This window comes from Microtus oregoni, unplaced genomic scaffold (genome assembly GCF_018167655.1).
Source record: "Microtus oregoni isolate MIOR12 unplaced genomic scaffold, Mior012 000015F_ref0000493, whole genome shotgun sequence".
NCBI classification, from domain to species: domain Eukaryota; kingdom Metazoa; phylum Chordata; class Mammalia; order Rodentia; family Cricetidae; genus Microtus; species Microtus oregoni.
In genome coordinates, this window is record NW_024543074.1 from 1,646,748 (window position 1) to 1,667,847 (window position 21,100).

The following is a 21,100-nucleotide window of genomic DNA, read 5'->3' on the forward strand; positions in this document are numbered from 1 at the left end:
GCCAGCTGCAGACACCGAGAGAAACAGAAGGAGCTCTGGGGCTGTCTGACCAGCCGGCCTTGCTGAGTTCCGGGTTCGGTGACTTTCAAAAAAAATTAGGTAAAGAAAGATTGAGGGAGATACCTACTGCTGACCTTTGTTCCCTGCATAAACATCTTCAACATAGAGACATGTAGGAAAGATAATTGTGAGGCTTTATTTATTTATTTGCTTATTTATTTTGAGACTGGGCCTCTCTATGTAGACCAGGCTGGCCTCAAACTCACAGAGATCTGCCTGCCTCTGCCTCCCGAGTGCTGGGATTAAAGACAATTGCCACCATACCTAGTAAAACTTTAAAATGAACCAGCCTGCCTCCATCTTGGGCTTAAAAGCCATCTTATATTAAAGACAAACTAGGTTCATTCTCATTTATGATTAAACCTTTGTTTCTCAAAGATTGGGCTATGCCTCCACCTGTAACCTTAACTACATATGGCTGTGTACTGCCTATTCGGGGAAACAGCAACTATGCCTTTGTTTCAAAAAGGTGTTAGGACTACTTTTTTATGCTTATGTTCTGCTCTTTGTTTGTTTTTCAAGATAGGGTTTCTCTGTGTGGCCCTGGCTGTCCTGGAACTTGGTCTGTAGACCAGGCTGGCCTCGAACTCACAGAGATCCGCCTGCCTCTGCCTCCCAAGTGCTAGGATTAAAGGAATGTGCCAACACCACTTCGTATGTTCGGCTTCTATAACCCCACCATTTGGAAATCTCCTATCTCTGAGCTATAAAAACCCCTGTCTTAAAATGTTAGTCTCTCGAACCCCACTTTTAAGGGGAGACTGCCTGTACATACAAATTTTTAAGAATTGCTTGCTTTAGTTAGCTTTGTCATGATGATTTGGGTCGGTGGTCTTTCTCCTTGAATCTTTGGAATTCTGGCAAGATGGCTGAACAGGTAAAGATGCTTGGGGTCAAAACCTGACAGTCTGAGGCTGGAGAGGTGGCTCAGCAGTTAAGAGCACTGACTGTTCTTCCAGAGGACCTACCCCATCAGCTCACACCCACTCATAACTCCAGTTCCAGGGGCTCTGACACTTTTCTGGCCTCCTGGGACACCAGGCACACAAATGCAAACTTTAAAAATGGAAAGACCCAGCACTTGGGAAGCAGAGGCAGGCGGACTTCTGTGAGTTCAGGGCCAGCCTGGTCTACTTAGTTCCAGACTAGCCAAGGGTACAGAATGAGACATTGTCTCAAAAACCAAACAACAAAACAAACAGAAAAGGGAGTAGGGGAGAATAAGAGTGGCTTGTTGTCACAAAGGGACAGGAGATGCTAGGACACAGAAAGGTGGAGAGGGGCAGGCATCAGTAGCGCCCTGCCAGACACGTGACTAACCCTTTATTATGCCCATTGCAGTTGCTGCCAGGAGGCCAAGTGGGGCAGAGGGATGGAGAGAGGGACATGGATTCCTCTGTGGTTGCTATGGTGCTCCAGGCCGGATTTGCCCATCTCTGCTAATGGAGCAAAGGGTAGAGGAAGGAGGGAGGCAGAGCTCAGAGAACAACCGGTCTCCTCCCTTTCCCTCTTTTATCTCTGGAGCAGATGTGGGGTGTATGTGTCTGGAGTGGGGGTACTGGATCAAAGGTAGAGAAAAGAGTAGTATGCCCGGATTAAGAGGCTTTTGAGATGGGGGGCAGACTGAGTGATGGGGGTAGGGCCATCCTACCTATATCCAGAAGCTAACCGATAATATTAGAGAAAGGGGGGGGAAATAGGGTAGATGGTATTAGCATGAGAGAGAAGAGGGAGGGAGATAGGCAGGGAGGGATGAGAGAGGGAGGGAGGGAGGGAGGGAAAGAGGTGTGGAGACAGACTGTACACGAGCCTCTGACTGCATTCTCCTGAGCCACCCAAACCTCTATGCAGCCTGGATTCCAGGGATAGGAGAGCTACTGAAGAATGGGCACCACGGCAGTGATCACACCTTCTCTTGTTTGGGGGCTGCTAAGTTGCTGTTTCCTCTGCAGCTGGGCTCTGGGGAGCCAACGGTCCTTCCGCTCTCTGCCTCCACTACCCTCCCAAGCCAAGGCAGGACCTGGGCCCACATGGAAGCCCCCACAGGGGGCCAAAGCAGCCCTGGCTTTTCTCTACTCCGGAGACATTCAACAGCTGTCAGGGGCTAATTGTAGTGAGAGTTATGAAGTCCATGGAACAGAAGGCAGTGTGGGGATCCCCCCAGTCCTACAGAGAGCAGCGGGCACCCTGGCCCAGGCTGCCAATTTTCTCAACATGCTTCTACAAGCCAACGACATCCGGGAGTCAAGTGTGGAAGAGGACATTGAGTGGTACCAGGCACTTGTCCGAAGTGTGGTAGAGGGGGACCCAAAAGCCTACAGGGCTTTATTGACCTTTAACCCTCCACCAGGGGCCAGCCACCTTCAGTTGGCCCTGCAGGCCACCCGGATGGGGGATGAGACCATCCTCCGGGACCTCTCTGGGAACAAGGTACAGGAAGAAAATCCAGAAGAGGACCTGGACAGCCCTGTCCTACAGAAGCGAGTACTGACCAATGACCTAAGGAGTCTTGAAAGCCCAAAGTGGCCACGGGGGGATGGGTACGTGGGGGACATACAGCAGGTGAAGCTGTCTCCTCCCTTCCTGGAATGCCACGAGGGCCAGCTCCGTCCTGGCTGGCTAGTCACAGTCTCAGCCACATTCTATGGTCTCAAGCCAGACCTCACCCCAGAAGTCAGGTAAGTGGGTTTGGGAAGGACTTGATCGATCTGTGAGGGTGAGGGGGACACGAGTCTACTGCACTGTGCACAGAACATGTGTCTGCAGGGGGCACAGATGCGTGTGTGCATTCAACTGTGCATATCTATACTATTAACATTCTCAAGTGTTTGTGATGTTTATGAACCAGTCAATTTATACATATGTATCTGAACATCTGTTTGTATGTCTTCACTTTATTTTACTTATTTATTTTGGTTTTTTGAGACAGGGTTTCTCTGTGTAGCATTGGCTCTCCTGGAACTCACTCTGTAGACCAGGCTGGCCTTGAACTCATAGAGATCCACCTGCCTCTGCTTCCCGAGTGCTGGAATTAAAAGTATGTGCCTCCATTGCCCAGCTTTATTTTTTTTCTTTTTTTTCTTTTTTCTTTTTGCTTTTTCAAGAAAGGGTTTCTTTGTGTTACAGACATAGCTGTCCTGGAACTCACTCTGTAGACCAGGCTGACCTCAAACTCACAGAGACCCACCTGCCTTTGCCCCCTGAGTGCTGGGATTAAAGGCATGAGCCACCACCACCTGGCTTATTTTGTTTTCTAAGACAGTTTCTCATGTAGCCAAGGCTAATCTGGAATCCTGGTCCTCCTGCCTCTACTCTCCAAGTGTTGGGATGACAGGCATGTGCCTGGGTATCTCTTGATGTTGTTTATATGCTGAGGAGACTTTCACTCTTGTGCAAACACAGGTATTAAACATGTGTATGTGGATATGTGTGTGTGCAGACGGGTGAGTATAGATAGGGGCAGATCTTGGCTCTCATGGCTCGCAGGTCTGAGGCATAAACAGAAGAGATGAGAGAAACTGATAGTCAGGCAGTGGTGGTGCATGCCTTTAATCCCAACACTCAGAAGGCAGAGGCAGGTGGATCTCTGTGAGTTCACGATCAAACTGGTCTACAGAGCAAGTTCCAGGACAGCTAGAGCTTCACAGAGATACCCTATCTCGAAAAACAAAACAAAACGAAAAGAGAAAGAGAGATAGAGAGAGAACTTAATGACAGTAATAATCCATATTCCTGACTTCTCAGAGGAACCACACGGACACTTCAGGAGGCTTCCCAGGACAGGGGCTTGGAACCAACATCCTTTTTGCACAGGAGTTGGCTGAGTCCCCAGTGTCACTCCCAGTGACCAGGCTCTTGGTGGAGCAGACCCGTTACCCTATCTCTCCTGCCACAATACTTTGTGATATTCCTCAAAGAACTGGCTCTGCGCTCAGCTAGGGGGAAGCAGGAGCAAAGGAACACAGCGCAGCCAGGCATGCAGCAGCCAGCATTGCTTTCTCGGTTCTCTGCCCCGAAACATTGTTCCCAGTAGGGCTCCCCCTCCTGTAAGCTGGCATCCTGGCTCCTTGCCAGAGCCCTCCCAATTCAGTCACAACAGAGCCCGTCCATTCTCGGACTCCTTCGCTGTGACTAGTTCAGACGTGGTTTGGGCAAAGGAAAGTAGTGGTAACCAGCGAGGCTGCATATGTTGTGTGTAAATGCAATGGGCAAAAGCGAAAAAAAATCCCTTCACGGTGATCACCCGAGCCCCGGGTTCCTGCGTGTCTTGACATGCCTTTTCCTTCTCCCCACTGATGAGAACCAGGAAATGATAAGATATGCTGACTAGTTAGGTGGGAAATACACTAGTGGGAGGGGACTGTTGCCACAGAGACCGGGCTAATAGCACCGGAGGTCTGCCTTGGATGTGTGCAATCCTGCCCCTGCGCTAAGACTGCACTGCCCAATAATGTAGTGATTGTCTCCGCACCCCCGCTGGGCGCCTAACTGCCAATTTGCTGCCCTAGGGGCCAGGTGCAGATGGACATCGACCTCCAAAGCGTGGACATCAATCAGTGTGCAAGCGGCCCAGGCTGGTACTCCAACACCCACCTGTGTGACCTCAACAGCACTCAGGCAAGGAGGATGGGTCCACTGAGGTCCGCCTTCATTCTCTTTCGCCCACCGGCCCCGGTCCCACCCCCCAAATCCAGCTCCCAGAGGCAGTCGACAAAGCCACTCTTTCACCTGGTTTTCTCAGGGCTTCAAGGGAGCCCTAACTGATTGTCGAGGTGAAATGACAGGGAGGCCAATGTACAGCCTGTCTCATGCCTCCCATCTCTCCCAAGAAAAGCTACTCCGCATGCCCAGGAAAGCTCAATGTGCCTCCTTGTTTGCCCTCGCCTGGTACTCAGCACCCCATGGTCCCTCTTCAGGGGAACTTCCGAGCCTTGCCTGCTTCCCTTTCCTGGGCTCCACGCTCCACATCAGCACAGCTCTGAACTCCTCAGGGCGCACAGAGGATGCTCCAGTGATATTCACCCAAGTCAACAGAATTGCTGGTTGGATGTAGGAGGAGCCTAACCAAAGCTTGGAAAGGTCTGGGGCTGGTGACGTGACAAACGCAGAGACACTCCCAGAGATCTGTTCTCAGCCACTGACCTCAGCAGGGTGCTTAACATCCCTGCCCGGCTCTGAGGCCCTGTTTTGTCCCCTGCTGAGCAGACGTCAATAGGAGGAGGTAGAAAAGAGTTAACCTTGGCGTCCCACCAGCCTGGCCTTACACTGAGGAAAGCAGTCCTGTGTTAAAGCCAGATGTGTCCTGACAGAGAAAGTTACCCCTCCACGGGGGTCTTTTTGTTGTTATTGTTTTGCTTGGTTTTTAGTTTTTGGTTTTTCGAGACAGGGTTTTGCTGTGTAGCCCTGGCTGTCCTGGAACTCTCTCTGTAAAGAAGGCTGGCTTCAAACTCATAGAAATTCACCTGCCTCTACCTCCCAAGCTACCACTGCCCAGCCATGGGAGTCTTTTTAAAAACTTATCTATCTTTTTTTTTTTATTTTAGCAACTTGATTTTTTTTTTCTAATTTCATTTTATGTGCATTGGTGTGAGGGTATCAGATTCCCTGGAACTGGAGTTCCAGACAGTTCTAAGCTGCCATGTGGGTGCTGGGAATTGAACCTGGGTCCTCGAGACCACTCTCAGTAGTGCTCTCAACCACTGAGTCATTGCTCCAGTCCCTAGCTTACCTGTCTTGATTAGAACTACTGTTGCTGTGGTGGATCACCATGATGATGGGGAGGAAGGGGTTTCTCTCACAGTTCCATATAACAGTTCATCATCAAAAGCAGTGAAGGCAGGAACTCTAGCAGGGCAGGATCCTGGAGACGGGAGCTGCTGCAGAGACCATGGAAGGGTGCTGCTTACTGGCTTGCTCGTCTTTTGTATAGAACCCAGGACCAAAAGCTCAGGGATGGCCCTACCAACAGTGGGCTGGGCCACATCAATCACTAATTAAGAAAATGCCCTACAGCTGGATCTTATGAGGGCACTTTCCCAATAGAGGCTCTTATTGCTCCCAATAACTCTAGCTTGTGTCAAGTTGACATAAAACTAGCCAACACGAAACCTATATGCCAAGTGGGACAGCTATGGGAACCCTTTGAAGCAGGGGGTAGGCACATAAGAGGTGTGATTGGGCTGTGAGTTCTCCCTGTCTTCACCTCCCCCAGTACCTTAGCCCTAGCAACAGCTAAGCACCAGGAAATGGGACATGAGGCTCCCGTTATTGCCAGCCTGAACAAAAGAGTTATGTATCCCGGTTATGTATTCTGTATTCTTTTCTTGGATACTCCTTGAAAAGACCCAACAGCAGGGAATGGGGACGTTTGCAGAGGTGGGGGTGGGAGTGGGTGTCTGGGCAAGAACCGGAGAAAGCTTCTGGTGAAATCTCCTATTGTAAACCCAGAAGTCACGGAGGGAGGGAACTCTTCCCAGCAGGGAAAGCTTTCGGAGAAAAACATCATACAAAATAAATGCCATTTGTCATCCTCACAGTGTGTCCCTCTGGAGAGTCAGGGTTTTGTCCTTGGCCGCTATCTCTGTCGCTGCCGACCTGGATTCTACGGGGCTAGCAGTTCTGGGGGTACGTAAGTGTGGAGAGAGCTAAGCAGAGGTTTTGCCAGCCAAGGGAAGTTGGGATGGAATATCTGTGGGGTTGACACACAGGTATGAGGCAAGTTAGCCTCTGAACAAACCTTAGCCTGGTGTCTTCCTGTTACCATGCCCTTACTGGGACACAACCCTTCGCTCTTATTCCTGGGGCCATAAGTTACAGGAGGCCATGTGGCCCTCAGGATCCAAGGCTAGAACCTCAGAAATCCCTACCCAAGTTCTCTTTACACCCATCTTGTCCTTCGTAGGATTAGAAGAGCGTGCAACTCAGACTGCCGGGCCATTCGGGTCCCCTCAAGGCAGCTTAGGGAAGCTGCTGAGGTGCCAGCCATGTCCTGAGGGCTGCACTAGCTGTCTGGATGCCACACCATGCCTGGTGGAGGAGGCCCTGGCACTGAGGACGGCAGTGCTGGCCTGCCAGGCCTGCTGCATGCTGGCCGTCTTCCTGAGTATGCTGGTCGCCTACCGTTGCCGCAGGAGCAAGGCAAGAAGGCCCTCTCTCTCTCTTCTATGCACACGTCCAACCCCTCTCAAATAAAGCGCCAAGTCTTGGGAGAACGGGTGCCAATCTTGCTTCTCCACCTGGAGGTGTGACATTAGACAGTGACTTTTCTAGCCCTGTGTCGACCTGTTTCTTCATCTGCAACATTGTATTCATTCAACAAATACTAGTTGAATGTCTGCTCGGAGCAAACTACTACATAGGCACTCTACAACAGAAGTGCTCTGGATTCCCAAGGCACAGAGGAAGCAGTGAGACAGAGGCAAGGCGGGGAGTGGCTTTCAGGTGCCATGGGGCTCAGAGAAGAGGCCCAGTTGTTCTGGAGGAGATGGCGTTGGAGAGAATTTCTAGAAAAAGTGTTACTGGGGCCAGGGTCAAAGGTTCATTGGTTTTATCTGGGCAAAGAAGAGGAATCTTGCTGGGCGATGGTGGCGCACGCCTTTAATCCCAGCACTCGGGAGGCAGAGGTAGGCGGATCTCTGTGAGTTCGAGGCCAGCCTGGTCTAGAGAGCTGGTTCCAGGACAGGCTCCAAAGCCACAGAGAAACCCTGTCTCGAAAAACCAAAAAAAAAAAAAAAAAAAAAAAAAAAAAGAAGAGGAATCTTATTCTAGACCAAGGTGCAGTAGGCCCCAAAGCTTGGAAGAATGCCAGAAGCTCCTGCTAGTTCCAGCAACCTTCGGTGTGAGCCCAGCAGAGCCCTTGGTGCAAGCATAGGTAGACACTGCGGTGAGACAGGAGACTGGCTGTGAACAGGAGGTGGAGCTAGTGCTGTTGGAGGAAGCCCAAGGCCGAGTGAGCCTCCAGACAGGCCAGGCTTGGTGTCCTCAGAGCCCTGATTACACCTTTCTCCCTGGGCTTACAGAGGATCCGGGCATCTGGAATCTTCCTGCTGGAGACCATCCTTTTTGGATCCTTACTTCTCTACTTTCCTGTGAGTCTGTGACCAGCAGCTGACCTTACTTCTTAGTATCCCCTACTCCCAAACTGTCCCCATCCTCCAGAATCCTTTTCTGTCTCTTAGGAAGATTTAGTGACTTTAAATTCCCCTGACCAGCGTGGCAGTGGCACATGCCTTCAATCCCGTCACCCAGGAAGCAGAAGCAGGTGGATTTCTGTGAGATCCAGGCCAGCCTGGTCTACAGAGCAAGTTCCAGGACAGTTAAGGCTACACAGAGAAACCCTGTCTCAAATAACAACAACAACAACAACAAAAAGTTAAATTCCCCCTACCTATTCACACAAATGACATGCTGGCCTAGTAAGCTCTGGAGGCAGACACCCAGATTGTAAAGAATTTTCTGGGGGGCCGGGCGGTGGTGGCGCATGCCTTTAATCCCAGCACTCGGGAGGCAGAGCCAGGCGGATCTCTGTGAGTTCGAGACCAGCCTGGTCTACAAGAGCTAGTTCCAGGACAGGCTCCAAAGCCACAGAGAAACCCTGTCTCGAAAAACCAAAAAAAAAAAAAAAAAAAAAAGAATTTTCTGGGGGCTAGAGAGATGGGTCAGAGGTTAAGAGCACTGGCTGCTCTTCCAAAGGTCCTGAGTTCAATTCTCAGCAACCAAATGGAGGCTCACAACCATCTTTAATGAGATCTTGCGCCCTCTTCTGGCCAGCAGGCATTCATAAAGGTAGAATACTGTATACACAATAAATAAAATTAAAAAAAGAAAGAAATTTCTGACTTGCTGGTGCAATAAGGCAAGTTGCCTACCTCCCCTTCCTGATCCTTACGCTCCAACAGTGCAAAAGGAAAGTGTGAGGCCCGCACTGTGGGGCTGCTGGGAAGATTAGTCACACATATGACACGGATGGAGAGGGGAGGAAAGCATAGCAGAGGGCAGCTGTCTCTGTCTCTTGGCCATCAGGTCTTCATCCTGTACTTCAAGCCCAGCGTGTTCCGCTGCATCGCTCTCCGCTGGGTCCGGCTGCTGGGCTTTGCCGTCGTCTATGGGACCATTATACTGAAGCTGTCTAGGTAGGCCCTTGCCGACCTCGCCACTGGCTACCCAGCTCACTCACCCAGTGAAATCTTTTGAAGCCAGGCCTTTCCCTGTATCCCCAGCCCAGTCTCAATCACTCAGCTTTCTCCCTCTATGTAGCCTTTGGAAAGTTCGGGGGAGGTAAATGTACAGGGGGCTGGGAAGCAATGGACAGACTTAGGACTCTGGGCTCACACTCGATCCTCCCGACTTCCCACATGTACCTTACTCCCCTCAGGGTGCTCCAGCTGTTTCTGTCTCGAACAGCCCAGCGAGGCCCACACCCAAGCAGTGGGCAGCTGCTGCAGCGCCTGGGACAGCTCCTGTTGTTGGTATTGGGTTTCTTGGTCCTGTGGACAGCTGGTGTCCTGGAGCCAGGCATCCAGCACACGCCTCTGGTGACCCGAGGCCACACTCCCACCGGCCGCCATTTCTACCTCTGTCACCACGACCACTGGGACTACATCATGGTTGTGGGTGAGCTGCTTCTTCTTAGCCCAGCCTGCTGCTGGCCCAGGCTGTTGCCTCCATGTTGTTCTTGAGCTGGTTCCCCTGGGTCTGTGCTGCCCAACACAGTTGGTTTTGGAGAGGGCAAGCAGGCTGCTGAAATGGTGAGGGCTTCTCTCTCTCTCTCTCTCTCTCTCTCTCTCTCTCTCTCTCTGTGTGTCTCTCTCTCTCTCTCTCTCTCTCTCTCTCTCTCTTTCTCTCACCCCCCCCCCCCGCAGCGGAAATGCTGCTGCTGTGTGGGGGCAGTTTCCTCTGCTACGCCACCCGGGCTGTCCCCTCAGCCTTCCATGAACCACGCTACATGGGCATCGCCCTGCACAATGAGCTGCTACTCTCTACTGTCTTCCACACAGTCAGGTGAGGGCTGGCCCCCTTCCTAAGACTCCTCCCGCCCCGCCAGTATTCCCCACCTCCAGGTGAAGGGATCCATCTAACAGCGATCCTTGCATGGCTGTGATGCTCAGCAGGGTACAGAAGGGCTCCACATACACCACTCCTCTATCTCATATCTCCTTCAGGAGAGATACCCAATCCACAGGAAGTGTGTCTGGTTCCTAACTGCCTGCCTGTCAGCCCTGAGTGGTTCCCTTCGAGCCCAGACCCCTTCCTTACCCTTTAGCCTTCAGAGTAGCAGGCCTGCTGTGTGTTTATGAGAACCTGTCCCTGGTTCATCATAGAGTCCTGGGCACTGTTCTGTTCTGTAACCTGGACAAGCAAAGGCGGTGGGGTGAAATCGTTTAGGAGGGCTTCTCAGAATTAATTAGTGAGAACCTTGAGATCACACCTCTGATCCAGAGAAGGCAGGAAGGGTGTGGTGTCCTCCTGGCAGAGCACCAGACTGGGCTGGAGCGGACATCTAGTGAGGTCAGGCAGGCTGCTGCCACCTGCACGCACTGACCACCCTGTCCCATCTGGCCCTTAACTTAGGTTTACGCTGGTTCCTTCCCTGCACCCAGACTGGACCCTTCTCCTCTTCTTCCTCCATACCCATAGTACAGTCACGGCCACGCTGGCTCTACTCTTCATCCCAAAGGTAAGGTCTTTCCCTTACTGTGTGAGGCAGGCCCTCAGCCCCTTGGTAAAGAACTCTGTGGCCCTGCCACCTCAGCACCCTCTCCACATCAAAAATTGATGAGCATCCCAGGCAAGGACTTGGCTGAGAAAGGAAGCTACTCCCTGCTTCCAGTTCCCATGTAAGCAACATAGAGGGATAGAGAAAGACCTTGTTTGATTTGGGTTTTTTGTTTTGTGTTTTGTGTTTGGGTTTTTTTGTTTGTTGGTTGGTTGGTTGTTTCTTTGTTTTGCTTTGTTTTGAGACAGGGTTTCTCTGTGTAGCCCTCACTGCCCCAGAACTCACTCTGTAGACCAGGCTGGCCTCGAACTCAGAGCTCCTCCTGCCTCTGCCTCCTGAGCACTGGGATTAAAAGCATGTGCCACCATGTCTTGCATCCTTTCAGCCCAGCTGGTAGACTCTGAAGATGTGGGGAGCAGGTTAGAAAGCTGAAGGCTGTACCTATGGACACTGTGCTGGTCCCTTATGAAGACGAGTAACAGGGAATAAAATTCTCTGAGACCTTGGATCCCAAATCAGAGAAGGGTGAAGACTCCTGAAGTAGAGACCGAGTAGGTGAGGACAGGAGTAGGCAGGATGCCATTGTATCTCCCATACCCCTCCCCCCATCTTGGCTAGTTCTGGAAGCCAGGGGCGCCTCCCCAAGAGGAGATCTTGGATGAGGTGTATGAAGATGAGCTGGACCTGCAGCGCTCAGGCTCCTACCTCAACAGCAGCATCGCCTCAGCCTGGAGTGAGCGAAGCCTGGACCCAGGGGATATTCGGGTAGGTCCCTCTCCCCCACCCCAGTTCCTTTGATATCAGTGTTTAAGGTCTGAGCAGGGGAGCACAGCTGGGCTGCCACGGGACTACAAACCACAGAATCACCTTCCCTGATCACATACCATCCACTTGAAAGGAATCCCCAAAACCCAGATGCCCAGGCCCTGAAGGTCCAGGCCCAGCCAGGAGTTCATTCTTAATCCCCTGTCCTCATCATGGGGTGGGGCAGACTAGAAAAGCCTCGAGTTCCTAGCAAGATGGGATGGCTAATGACTCTAAGAGTCAACTGTGGGGTCTAGAAAGAGTCCCCACGCCTGTGTTTCTGCACCTTCTTCGATTTTGTTGTTGTTTGGTTTTTTTTTTTTTTTTTTTTTTTTTTTTTAGTTTTTCGAGACAGGGTTTCTCTGTAGCTTTGGAGCCTGTCCTGGCACTAGCTCTTGTAGACCAGGCTGGCCTCGAACTCACAGAGATCCGCCTGCCTCTGCCTCCCGAGTGCTGGGATTAAAGGCGTGCTCCACCACCGCCCGGCTGGGTTTTTATTTATTTTTTTTTCTTTTTTTTTCATTTGATTGTTTGTTTGAGACAGGGTTTCTCTATGTAGTCCTGGCTGTCCTGAAACTCATTTATAGACCAGGCTAGCCTCCAACTCAGGGATCTGCCTGCCTCTGCCTCCCAAGTGCTGGGATTAAGGGTGTGCACCACCACACTGGGCACCTCTACATCTTCTATGTGACCCATGTCCACTTCCTTAGAACATTTGAGCAGATTGACGGAACTAGTAGATGGAGACTGTTACATGTCAGTGTCTACGAAACCTTCCCTGCTCTGAATTTCTCCCCAAACAACAACAACAACCACGACAATAAAGCCCCAAAACTGAAGAAGATGCAGAGGCCCAGAGAGGTACACGAGGGTCAGCAGTCTTAAAGCCAGACCTGTCCTGCGCTACAGGCTGGTCATTTCCCAGATCACAGTGCTCCAAAGAAGTGAGGGCACCCTGAATCCTCAAGGCTGAGTGGATCCAACTCAGAACCAACTTGGCTCTGGTCTCGCAGGAGTGGAGTGGTGAATTCTGCATTTTAGGAACAGGAAAGGGGGCAGCTTGGTGAAGTGATGCCCCAAGGAAGGGAGCACCACGGTTGGTGGGGGGAGGGCTCTGTCTCTCAGAGGTGGCTCTGCTGCCCCGCCCCTTCCTTGCAGGAAGAGCTGAAGAAGCTCTATGCCCAGCTGGAGGTCTGCAAGACCAAGGAGATGACCGCTAACAACCCCCATCTTCCCAAGAAGCAGAGAAGCTCACGCCAGGGATTAGGGCGCTCTTTCATGAGGTACCTGGCTGAGTTCCCAGAGGCCCTGGCTAAGCAGCACTCCCGGGACTCTGGCTCTCCAGGCCACAGCAGCCTGCCAGGCTCTTCTCGACAGAGGCTTCTCAGCTCCAGCCTTCAAGAAACTGAGAAGCCCCCAGCTCTGCGCAAGACCCGCAGCACGTATGACCACCACAGGGAGCATAACACACCCCTCCTTGACTCCACACTGAGGAGGACCCTGTCCAAGAAGTCCTCGACGTCAGAGGGCCAAGCAGAGGGGCCCCCAGCCCTGGGCTTCAGGTCGGCCAGTGCCCACAACTTGACCGTAGGAGAAAGACTCCCCAGAGCCAGGCCCATTTCCCTGCAGAAGTCACTTAGTGTTGCGGCTGGCTCCAGGGAAAGGGCTCTGCTTGTGGCCAGTCAGGCCTACCTGGAGGAAACCTATCGACAAGCAAAAGAGAGAGAGGAGAGAAAGAAAGCTGAGGCAGTCGCAGTGAGCCCAGTGCCAAGCCCAGCGCTGAGCCCAGCACGCAGGCCATCTGCCAGGAGGTTGGAGAGGCCTCTAAGGCCTCCTCTGTCAGCCCCACCATCCCCTGCCAAGAGCAGCAGCCTTGACAGTTCTCATACCCTGGGGAGGCCTCAGGAGGAGCCTGGGAGAAGGCTACCTCACCCACCCATCCGGCACCAGGTCTCCACACCTATCTTGGCTCTGTCTGGGGCCTGCCTGGGAGAGCCAAGAATGTTGTCTCCCACTCCAACCTCCACATTGGCTCCTGTTCTATTGCCAACCCTGGCCCCAACCTCTACCCCTGTCCTGGCCCCACCCTCTACCCCTGTCCTGGCACCAGTCCCATTGTCCCCCCAAAGCCCACCCCTACTCACTTTCATCTGCCCCTGGGAGAACGCAGAACTGCCAGGCAAGAAAGAAAATGTGGTCCAGGAAGGTCCCACGGGGTCAGAGCAAAGCAGCCACCTACCTGCCTCAGCTCGGACCAGGATCTGGAGGGCCCTCTCTGTGGCAATGGAGAAAAGGGGGGCTGGAGAGAGTGAGAGGACCACAGAGGATGGACATGTCCAGGGGGAAACCGATGACGTGAATGAGGACAAGCCCAAGGTCTTCTCAAAATCTCACAGCCTCAAGACCCCCCTGCAGCAGGGCTCCGTGCACAGCCTGGGCCTGGCCATCAAAGCTCTAACCCGTTCTAGGAGTACCTACAAAGAGAAGGAGGGTGGGGAGAACAACCCTGAGACTGAGAAGGGAAAGCCTACAGGGGTGAGCATGGGGGCTCCACCCCGATCTCCCAGGCTAGGCCGGCCCAAGGCAGTGAGCAAACAGGCTGCCCTTAGCCCCTGTGAAGATGAGGAGTCTCTCCAGAACCAACAGAATGCTCACACCAGCAAAATGCTCCATGACTGTCACAGAGAGGGCAGCAGAGGACAGGACGATAGGAACAAGAGGGCATCACAGGGCCCAGGGGAGCAAAGAGTTGAGAGAACTGGTAAGCTAGGGCTTGCTACACTGAGGCAAGTTTTTGGGGACAAAAATGCTGAACAAGCAAAGGAATCCTCTGTGGGTGAACAAGAGGCACCCAATACTGCCCTCCAGCCCCTAGGCAGTGCTGACCACAGGGTGGCAGAGGTATGCCCCTGGGAAGTACCTCACTCAGGAATGTCCCAGTCAGAGAGTAGCAACAAGGCCACAGTCTGCCCCTGGGAGGGGACTGAAGGAAACCTTGAGAAAACACCATCAATACAAGTTCTAAGCAGCTCCTGGGAAGAGAAGGAGAAAGCCCCAGAGGTATCAAAGCCCAGGGGTGTGGGAGCCATTACTGGGAGAAAGCCAGAGAGGCTGATCCGGAGCCAGGAGGCAGTGTGTCCTTGGGAAAATGCTGACCCTAGAGGTCTGTGTCCACAGTTGGCCCATCGGGATTCTGACAGAACCCAGGGCAAGTCTGCAGTAGTGGGCAGTCCAGAGGGTCTTCCACCTGAGGCTGCCAAGGCTGAGCTGTGCCCCTGGGAACTGAGTGATATAGGGGAGAAGACATTGCCCCAGAGAGTGAAGGAACTCCCTGAAGAAAGGCAGAAATCCCCCAAGAAGGCAGCTCTCTGGAGAGAACAGAATCTGGGCAGAGACCTGCTGTCTCTCTGTCCTTGGGAAAGTACAGATTTTCGGGGTCCCTCAGCAGTCTCACTTCAAGCCCCAGGAGGCTCAGGGAGTTCGGGCAGTGGTACTGCAGAGATCTGCCCATGGGAGTCCTCTAATGACAAGAAAGCTGAGGTCTGTCCCTGGGAACTGGGAGCAGGCACAGACACACTGAATCAGGGAGGGGATGGGGAGACCGCCTCTAGAAAGGGGTACTTGGGAAAGATGGGGGAGCAAACTGCGAGGGCAAAGGCTTCAGTCCATCCAGGGCAGGAGTCAGTGTGCCCCTGGGAGGACGCAGCCCCTGAGCAGTTCAGCCCACATCCAGACAGTTCCTCCTCCAAGACTGGTGGGCAGTCCCTAAGCAGTGGGGCCAGCCAGGCCTTGCAAATGTGTCACCGGGAAGAGCTCAAGTCAGAAGAGAAGCAGGCAAAGCCTTCAACAGCAGAAATCTGTCCCTGGGAAGTAGATGGAAGAACCCGGGACAGGACATCAGAACATACACCAAAAAGAGAATTTCAAAAAGTTGGGGAAAAAATCCCTGGAAAAGCAAGAATCCAAACTTGGGAAAAGACTGGGAGGCAGATCCAAAAGCAGGAAGCGATCTGCCCCTGGGAGAGCACGGACCTTGGTAGCACCCCACAAAAAGACACAGAGAAACCCCAAGCCATTCTCCAGAAGCAAGGCAGTATGGGAGGCAAAGCTGCTGAGATCTGCCCATGGGACAAGGCCAAGATCTGTCCCTGGGAAGTGGGTGCTGGCGCCGGAGAGGAGAGGACTGTGGGAGCTGGAGCCTCTGGGATCTCTCTGAATGACACAGGCCAGACTTCTGAAGATTCTGGACCCAGGCAGATAGCGGCTACTACTCCAAATAAGTCAGAGAGGCCGAGCCTGGAGAAGGAGGCGGTCTGTCCGTGGGACAGTGTGGGCTCAGGGGACTCCTGTCAGCAGCCAGACACTCTGAGCACCGAGAAACCAAAAGATGGGCTCCAGGATGATGTGATCGCCAGGCCAATAGAGGTGTGTCCCTGGGAAGTAGAGGAAGTTCCTATCAGTGAAAAAGCCAAGATCTGTCCCTGGGATGTGAATGAGGGAACCAAGGTGAAAAGCCTGGAGCGAGAGACAGAGAGTGAGCCAGCAGAGGAAGGACCAAAGGATCTGGAAAAGGTGGCAGCCCAGGTCACCGAGGTCTCAGGCTTGCCCAGCAACATCAACTGTCAGATCGCAGAAGGGCAGTCCTTGGAAGCAAGTGACAGGGTGACAGATATGGGAGTCCTGAGGGAAGATCTGAAGACAGGTTCTCTCCCAGAACACACAACCCAAGGAAAAGCTGCAGCTTTGAAATCACAGTTCCCCGTGGACGAGGGAGGAACAAGCAAGGAGCTAGCCAGCCCCCAGACACTGGTCAGTGTGGGCAGGAGGGTTGCTGAGGTGTGTCCATGGGATGCTCCTACCCCAGAACAGAATGAACCTGACAGTGACACCAAGGTTGAGCTCTGTCCCTGGAAGGTGACTGGGAGAATTATGGAGCCACAGACATCAGGACCGAATGAAAAGGAGGACTCTCAAGAGGAACAAGAAAGGGCCCCTGAAAAACCAGAGCACAAAGGGGTAGCAGTTCAGGAAATGCCACAGATCAGCGGCCTTGGGAAGCAGGAAGCTATGTGTCCCGGGGAAAGTCAGGACTTTGGGGTGCAACCAGCCACAGGTGCTTCTGACGGAAGCAAAGGCAGTTCTGAGAAAGTGGGCTCTGTGGGGTCCAGGGTGGCAAAAGTGTGTCCTTGGGAAGTAGAAGAAGTTCCCTCTGCTAAGAAAGCAGAGATCTGCCCTGGGGAAACAAGTTCAGGAGAGGTGGTGGAGGGGGCACTGGACCAGGGGGCTGGAGGGGCTGAAGGACGCTTTTTAGAAGCAGAAGGGACAGTCTACCCCTTGGAAGGCACAGAGTCAGCAGAGCTCTTCCCTGAAGCAGACACCCTGGACACAGACCACTGTAAGGTCAGCCCCCATGGATCAAGCAGCCCAGGGAAAAGGCCAGCAGAACTATGTCAATGGGAAGTCACAGACCCAGAAGGAAATAAAATCAAGGGCACCATGGCAGATATCTGTCCATGGGAGGAAGCCAGAGCCCCAACTGATGGATCTGGCCTCCTGGCTTTACCGACAACCCAGACAGATGTCCCTGCTGCTTCTGAGAACTCACTCTGCCTCTCCGTACACAGACCTTTGGAGAGCTTTGTTCCAGTGAGCAAGAGCATCCGTCCAGAAGTGAGCAAGTCACCCAGTGCTTTTCTTCTGGAAGGTGTCAGAGAACAAGAACCTTTGGGACTTGAGCCTGGAGCCAAGTCAGCTCCAGAGCCCAGTCTCGAAGAAGCGGAGGCTCCAAAGTCTTCCTCCTTAACTGAAGACCAAGGACAAATGGCTTCTGAAACTCATGATGGAGAACTTAGCCCTCCATCTGCTTATCCTTGGGACTGTGAATGACACCGCCATAGAGAGGTCAGAGCTCCTTCAGGACACGTCCCACGTGCCAGTTCCCAAAGAGCTGATTCAAAGACTACAGACGCTTGGCTTCTCCTCTCCTCAAGAGGCCAGAAGGCAATTCATTCAAAAACTGTACAAGAGGGGTGCAGTTTGGGGGCTGGAGAAATGGCTCAGAGGTTAAGCAACCACATGGTGGTTCACAACCATCTATAATGGGATCTGGTGCCCTCTTCTGGCAGAATACTGTATACTTAATAAATAAAGTCTTTAAAAATAAAAAAAAAAAAGAAAGAAAGAGGGGTGCAGTTTGAACCCTAAGGGACAGCCCATCCTCTCTATTCTCTTTCTGCTTGAGGAAACAAAAGCCGGGCCCTCCCCTTCTAAAGAACCCTGCTATTTGTCCAGTGTACCTGACCCAAGCCATTCAAGTCTGAACTCTCACTTAAATGAAGCTTACCCAAAGCAGCAAAGAACTAAGCCACACAAGGCAGTGGCAATTGGGAAACTGTGGGTGAGAGAAGGCTGTATAGCCACGTAATTCAGGATGAAAGGCAGGGCTAGAATATGGCTCAGTGGTTAGGAGAATGCACTACTCTTGCATAGGACCTAGGTTTTGTCCTCAACACCCAGTTAAGTGGCTTACAACCACAGTAACTCCAGCTCTAGGGGAATCCTCCAGCTGCCTCTTCTGGTCTCTGAGGTCACCTACATTCAGGTGCACATATCCCCACATAGACAGAATAGACAGAAAGATAAACATACACACAAATTTTTAAAAAAAATTATTTAAAAGATGAAAGATAAACCGGGCAATGGTGGTGCATGCCTTTAATCCCAGCACTTGGGAGGCAGAGGCAGGCAGATCTCTGTAAGTTCAAAGCCAGCCTGGTCTACAAGAGCTAGTTCCAGTTCCAGGATAGGATCCAAAGCTACAGAGAAATCCTGTCACACACACACACACACACACACACACACACACACACACAAAATCAGAGGAAAAACAAAGACAAAATATGTGCCTGACAGTCCTAGACCATCTTCCCTGACACATGGTTTCATGGAGCCCAGGTTTGTCTAAGGCTGACCTTAATCTTCCGATCCTCCTGTATCAACACTACCTGAGTTCCCGGATGAAAGGGCTGCATCTCTATGCCCAGCATACTCAGTGGTGGCAATTGAACCCAGAGCTTTCTGTATGCAAGGCAAGCCCTGTCACCTGAACTATATCCCCAGCCCAGCCTATGTGTTTCTGTGGGAATGTGTGGTGCTGGGAAGTGAACCCTGGTCCTCAGGACTATTAGGCAAGCACCATACTAATAAGTCACACCCCAGCTCAAGGGCCTTGTCTTGACTCGAATCTCCTAGTTCTACTTTGTTGTCTCCCATACGTGCCCTGACTGACGGCTGAAGTAACAACAATCAGACGCGCTGACATCTGTGTCACAGCTGGTGTCCACAGTGACAACACAGGACAGAGACACTTTCTCGGGGTCCTCCCCACACTGGACAAGGCGTTCTCCCCTCCAGGTATCCTCAGTAAGCCTCCTGCTGGCTTTTTCAGCCGTCTTCCTGCCCTGCTCTCTCTTAGCCTCTGCACAGCTCACCACACTGCCTCCTTCTCCTCTAGTCTTTCTCTAGTCAGCAACAGGGCCCCTCTGTAGTGAATGCAAGGGGGGCATTTACTACAAGTGGGGGATCTCTGGTTCTCAAGTGAACCACTCTGGCTCACTTGTGCTCCTTCCCAGAGGAGCCTGGGAAAGAAAGGAGGTCCTGTTCACAGTCAGAATTCCAACTGCTACCTTCAGAAGGAGCAGCGCTCCTGGACGAGTGAGAAGCCCGGGGGCTGGGCAAGGCACCAGGTGAACAAAAGCTCCTTCTCACGGGTCCACTCCGCCTTGGCTCTCTTCTCAAGCGTCACTCAGGCTACCCTGCTTGAGCAGCGTGAGATAACAGAGGGTTGCAGCTACATGATATCACCAGAGGGAAACTAGGAAGGAGAAAGACGTGTAAAGAGAGGGAGACGGGGTGCAGCCAGGCAGAGTAATGCAGCAGAGCTGGCTACACTAAAGACAACACAGATAGAGACGCTGCTCAAGGGGTGGGAAACCCCAAGTGAGATCAAATGCCCAGGGAGCAAACCAGGAGTCTATGCACAAGTGTCGCACAGAAGAAGCGGCTGAGTACTTCCTTTCCAAAAGGGAGCAGAGGACCAGTCACCTACTCTCAGACTTGGGGGGCCAGCTGTCCTCATTCCCACACGGAGCCCTCCTAGCCACCCAGACCTCCTGTGCTGGATTTCTATAGCAGTAGTTTGTTGTTTTGGGTTGTGGCTACTTAACCCCACAACTTCTGAGCTAAGGTAGACTTCACTAACTGTGCACCCCAGGGCAATCTCACTGGGTCTGGTCTAGCTGGAATATGGTCTATCTCTGCATTCGCTGTTATAATAGCCTCCCGGGAAAATAATAAAGACTGCTTGTTTCCAGCTACCGTACTCGGTACCCGTTTATTTATAATGGTGGTTTTCTTTGTTAACAGAGGCAGCAGATGAGAGAACAGGGCCTGCTCCAACTGTGCCGGGTAGGGCTTTGGGTGGTCCGGCTTATCCTCTCCCAGTGCCCAGAATCACAGCTAACAGATGCTCTCTGCCTGGCTCTCCTAGCCAACCCTGCACATCTGGGGCCATTTGCTCAGCTGGATTGGATCCCAGAGGATATGAAAATTGCACTTATCCCCTAGCCTCCTGGTGGCAGCTATTGCTTAGCTGCAATTTAAGATTATCTAGAGACCCTGAGTCAGATCCATGGCAATGGGATGAAATAGCTTATCTGAATCACTGTTTTTCGTAAATTCAAGAGACATCAATGTAACATTTGCCCACTAAGTGTGCTTTTTTGTTTCTCCACTTCTCTTCCCTGCTGGGATTATCTCCCTTCCTTCACACTCTTCGGTTAGGGATCTGGCTCAAGCACTTCTTATTTTGCCTTAATCCAGGGCTCAGGCAAACAGGATGTGCCCAACCCCCACCTGGACAGCGATGCTGCAAACTGATGTACATTTTAAGCCCAGAGGGCTAACAGCAAACAGCGTGAGATTGGCCGCCAGTGCTCTTTTCCTGAAGCATAGACACAGGTCTGTGTCCACAGTCCACACTCACGGGCCGTTAGAAAAACAGCAGTCGTTTTGGGTCAGTGAGGTGGCTCGTGGGTAAAAGCATTTGTCATGAGAGCTTGACCCAAGTTCAATTTCTAGAATCCACATTAGAAGACAAAAGTTATCCTCTGGCCTCTATCTGAAAGCTGTACCATCGACACCATTCCCACTCAAACACTCTCTCACACATAATGAATAAATAACCAACAAATAAATAGTAACATGAGTCTCCCCCCATAAGGCCTGTTCTGTTGGCAGCTTTGCTCAAAGGGCAGGCTTAGAGAGACCAGAGCTAGGTCACTAATTGCTGACTCAATTCCAGTTTCTTTTCACCCTATTCTAGACATGGTCAGAACAGATTACTTTTGACTTTAAGGGACAAAGAAAATCTCAGTCTTGAGAAAGATCAAGTCTGAGAACTTAGGCTCTCATTTTTCCTGTGTGTAGAAAAATTTGTTTAATACACCTGCTTCAGTAAGTGAA

The 21,100-nt window shown here is 52.0% G+C and overlaps 1 protein-coding gene across 1 annotated transcript; it reads left to right on the forward strand.

Annotated features, from left to right (window-relative positions):
• The first annotated feature begins 1,944 nt into the window (after positions 1-1,944).
• Gpr179 (G protein-coupled receptor 179) lies at positions 1,945-17,464 on the forward strand. The gene is made up of 11 exons (XM_041665761.1): positions 1,945-2,738; positions 4,569-4,677; positions 6,597-6,684; positions 6,962-7,197; positions 8,079-8,147; positions 9,082-9,191; positions 9,434-9,672; positions 9,921-10,059; positions 10,630-10,735; positions 11,393-11,539; positions 12,737-17,464. The coding sequence occupies exons 1-11, from the start codon at positions 1,945-1,947 to the stop codon at positions 17,462-17,464; spliced, it is 6,765 nt and encodes a 2,254-aa protein (XP_041521695.1).
• The last annotated feature ends 3,636 nt before the right edge of the window (positions 17,465-21,100 follow it).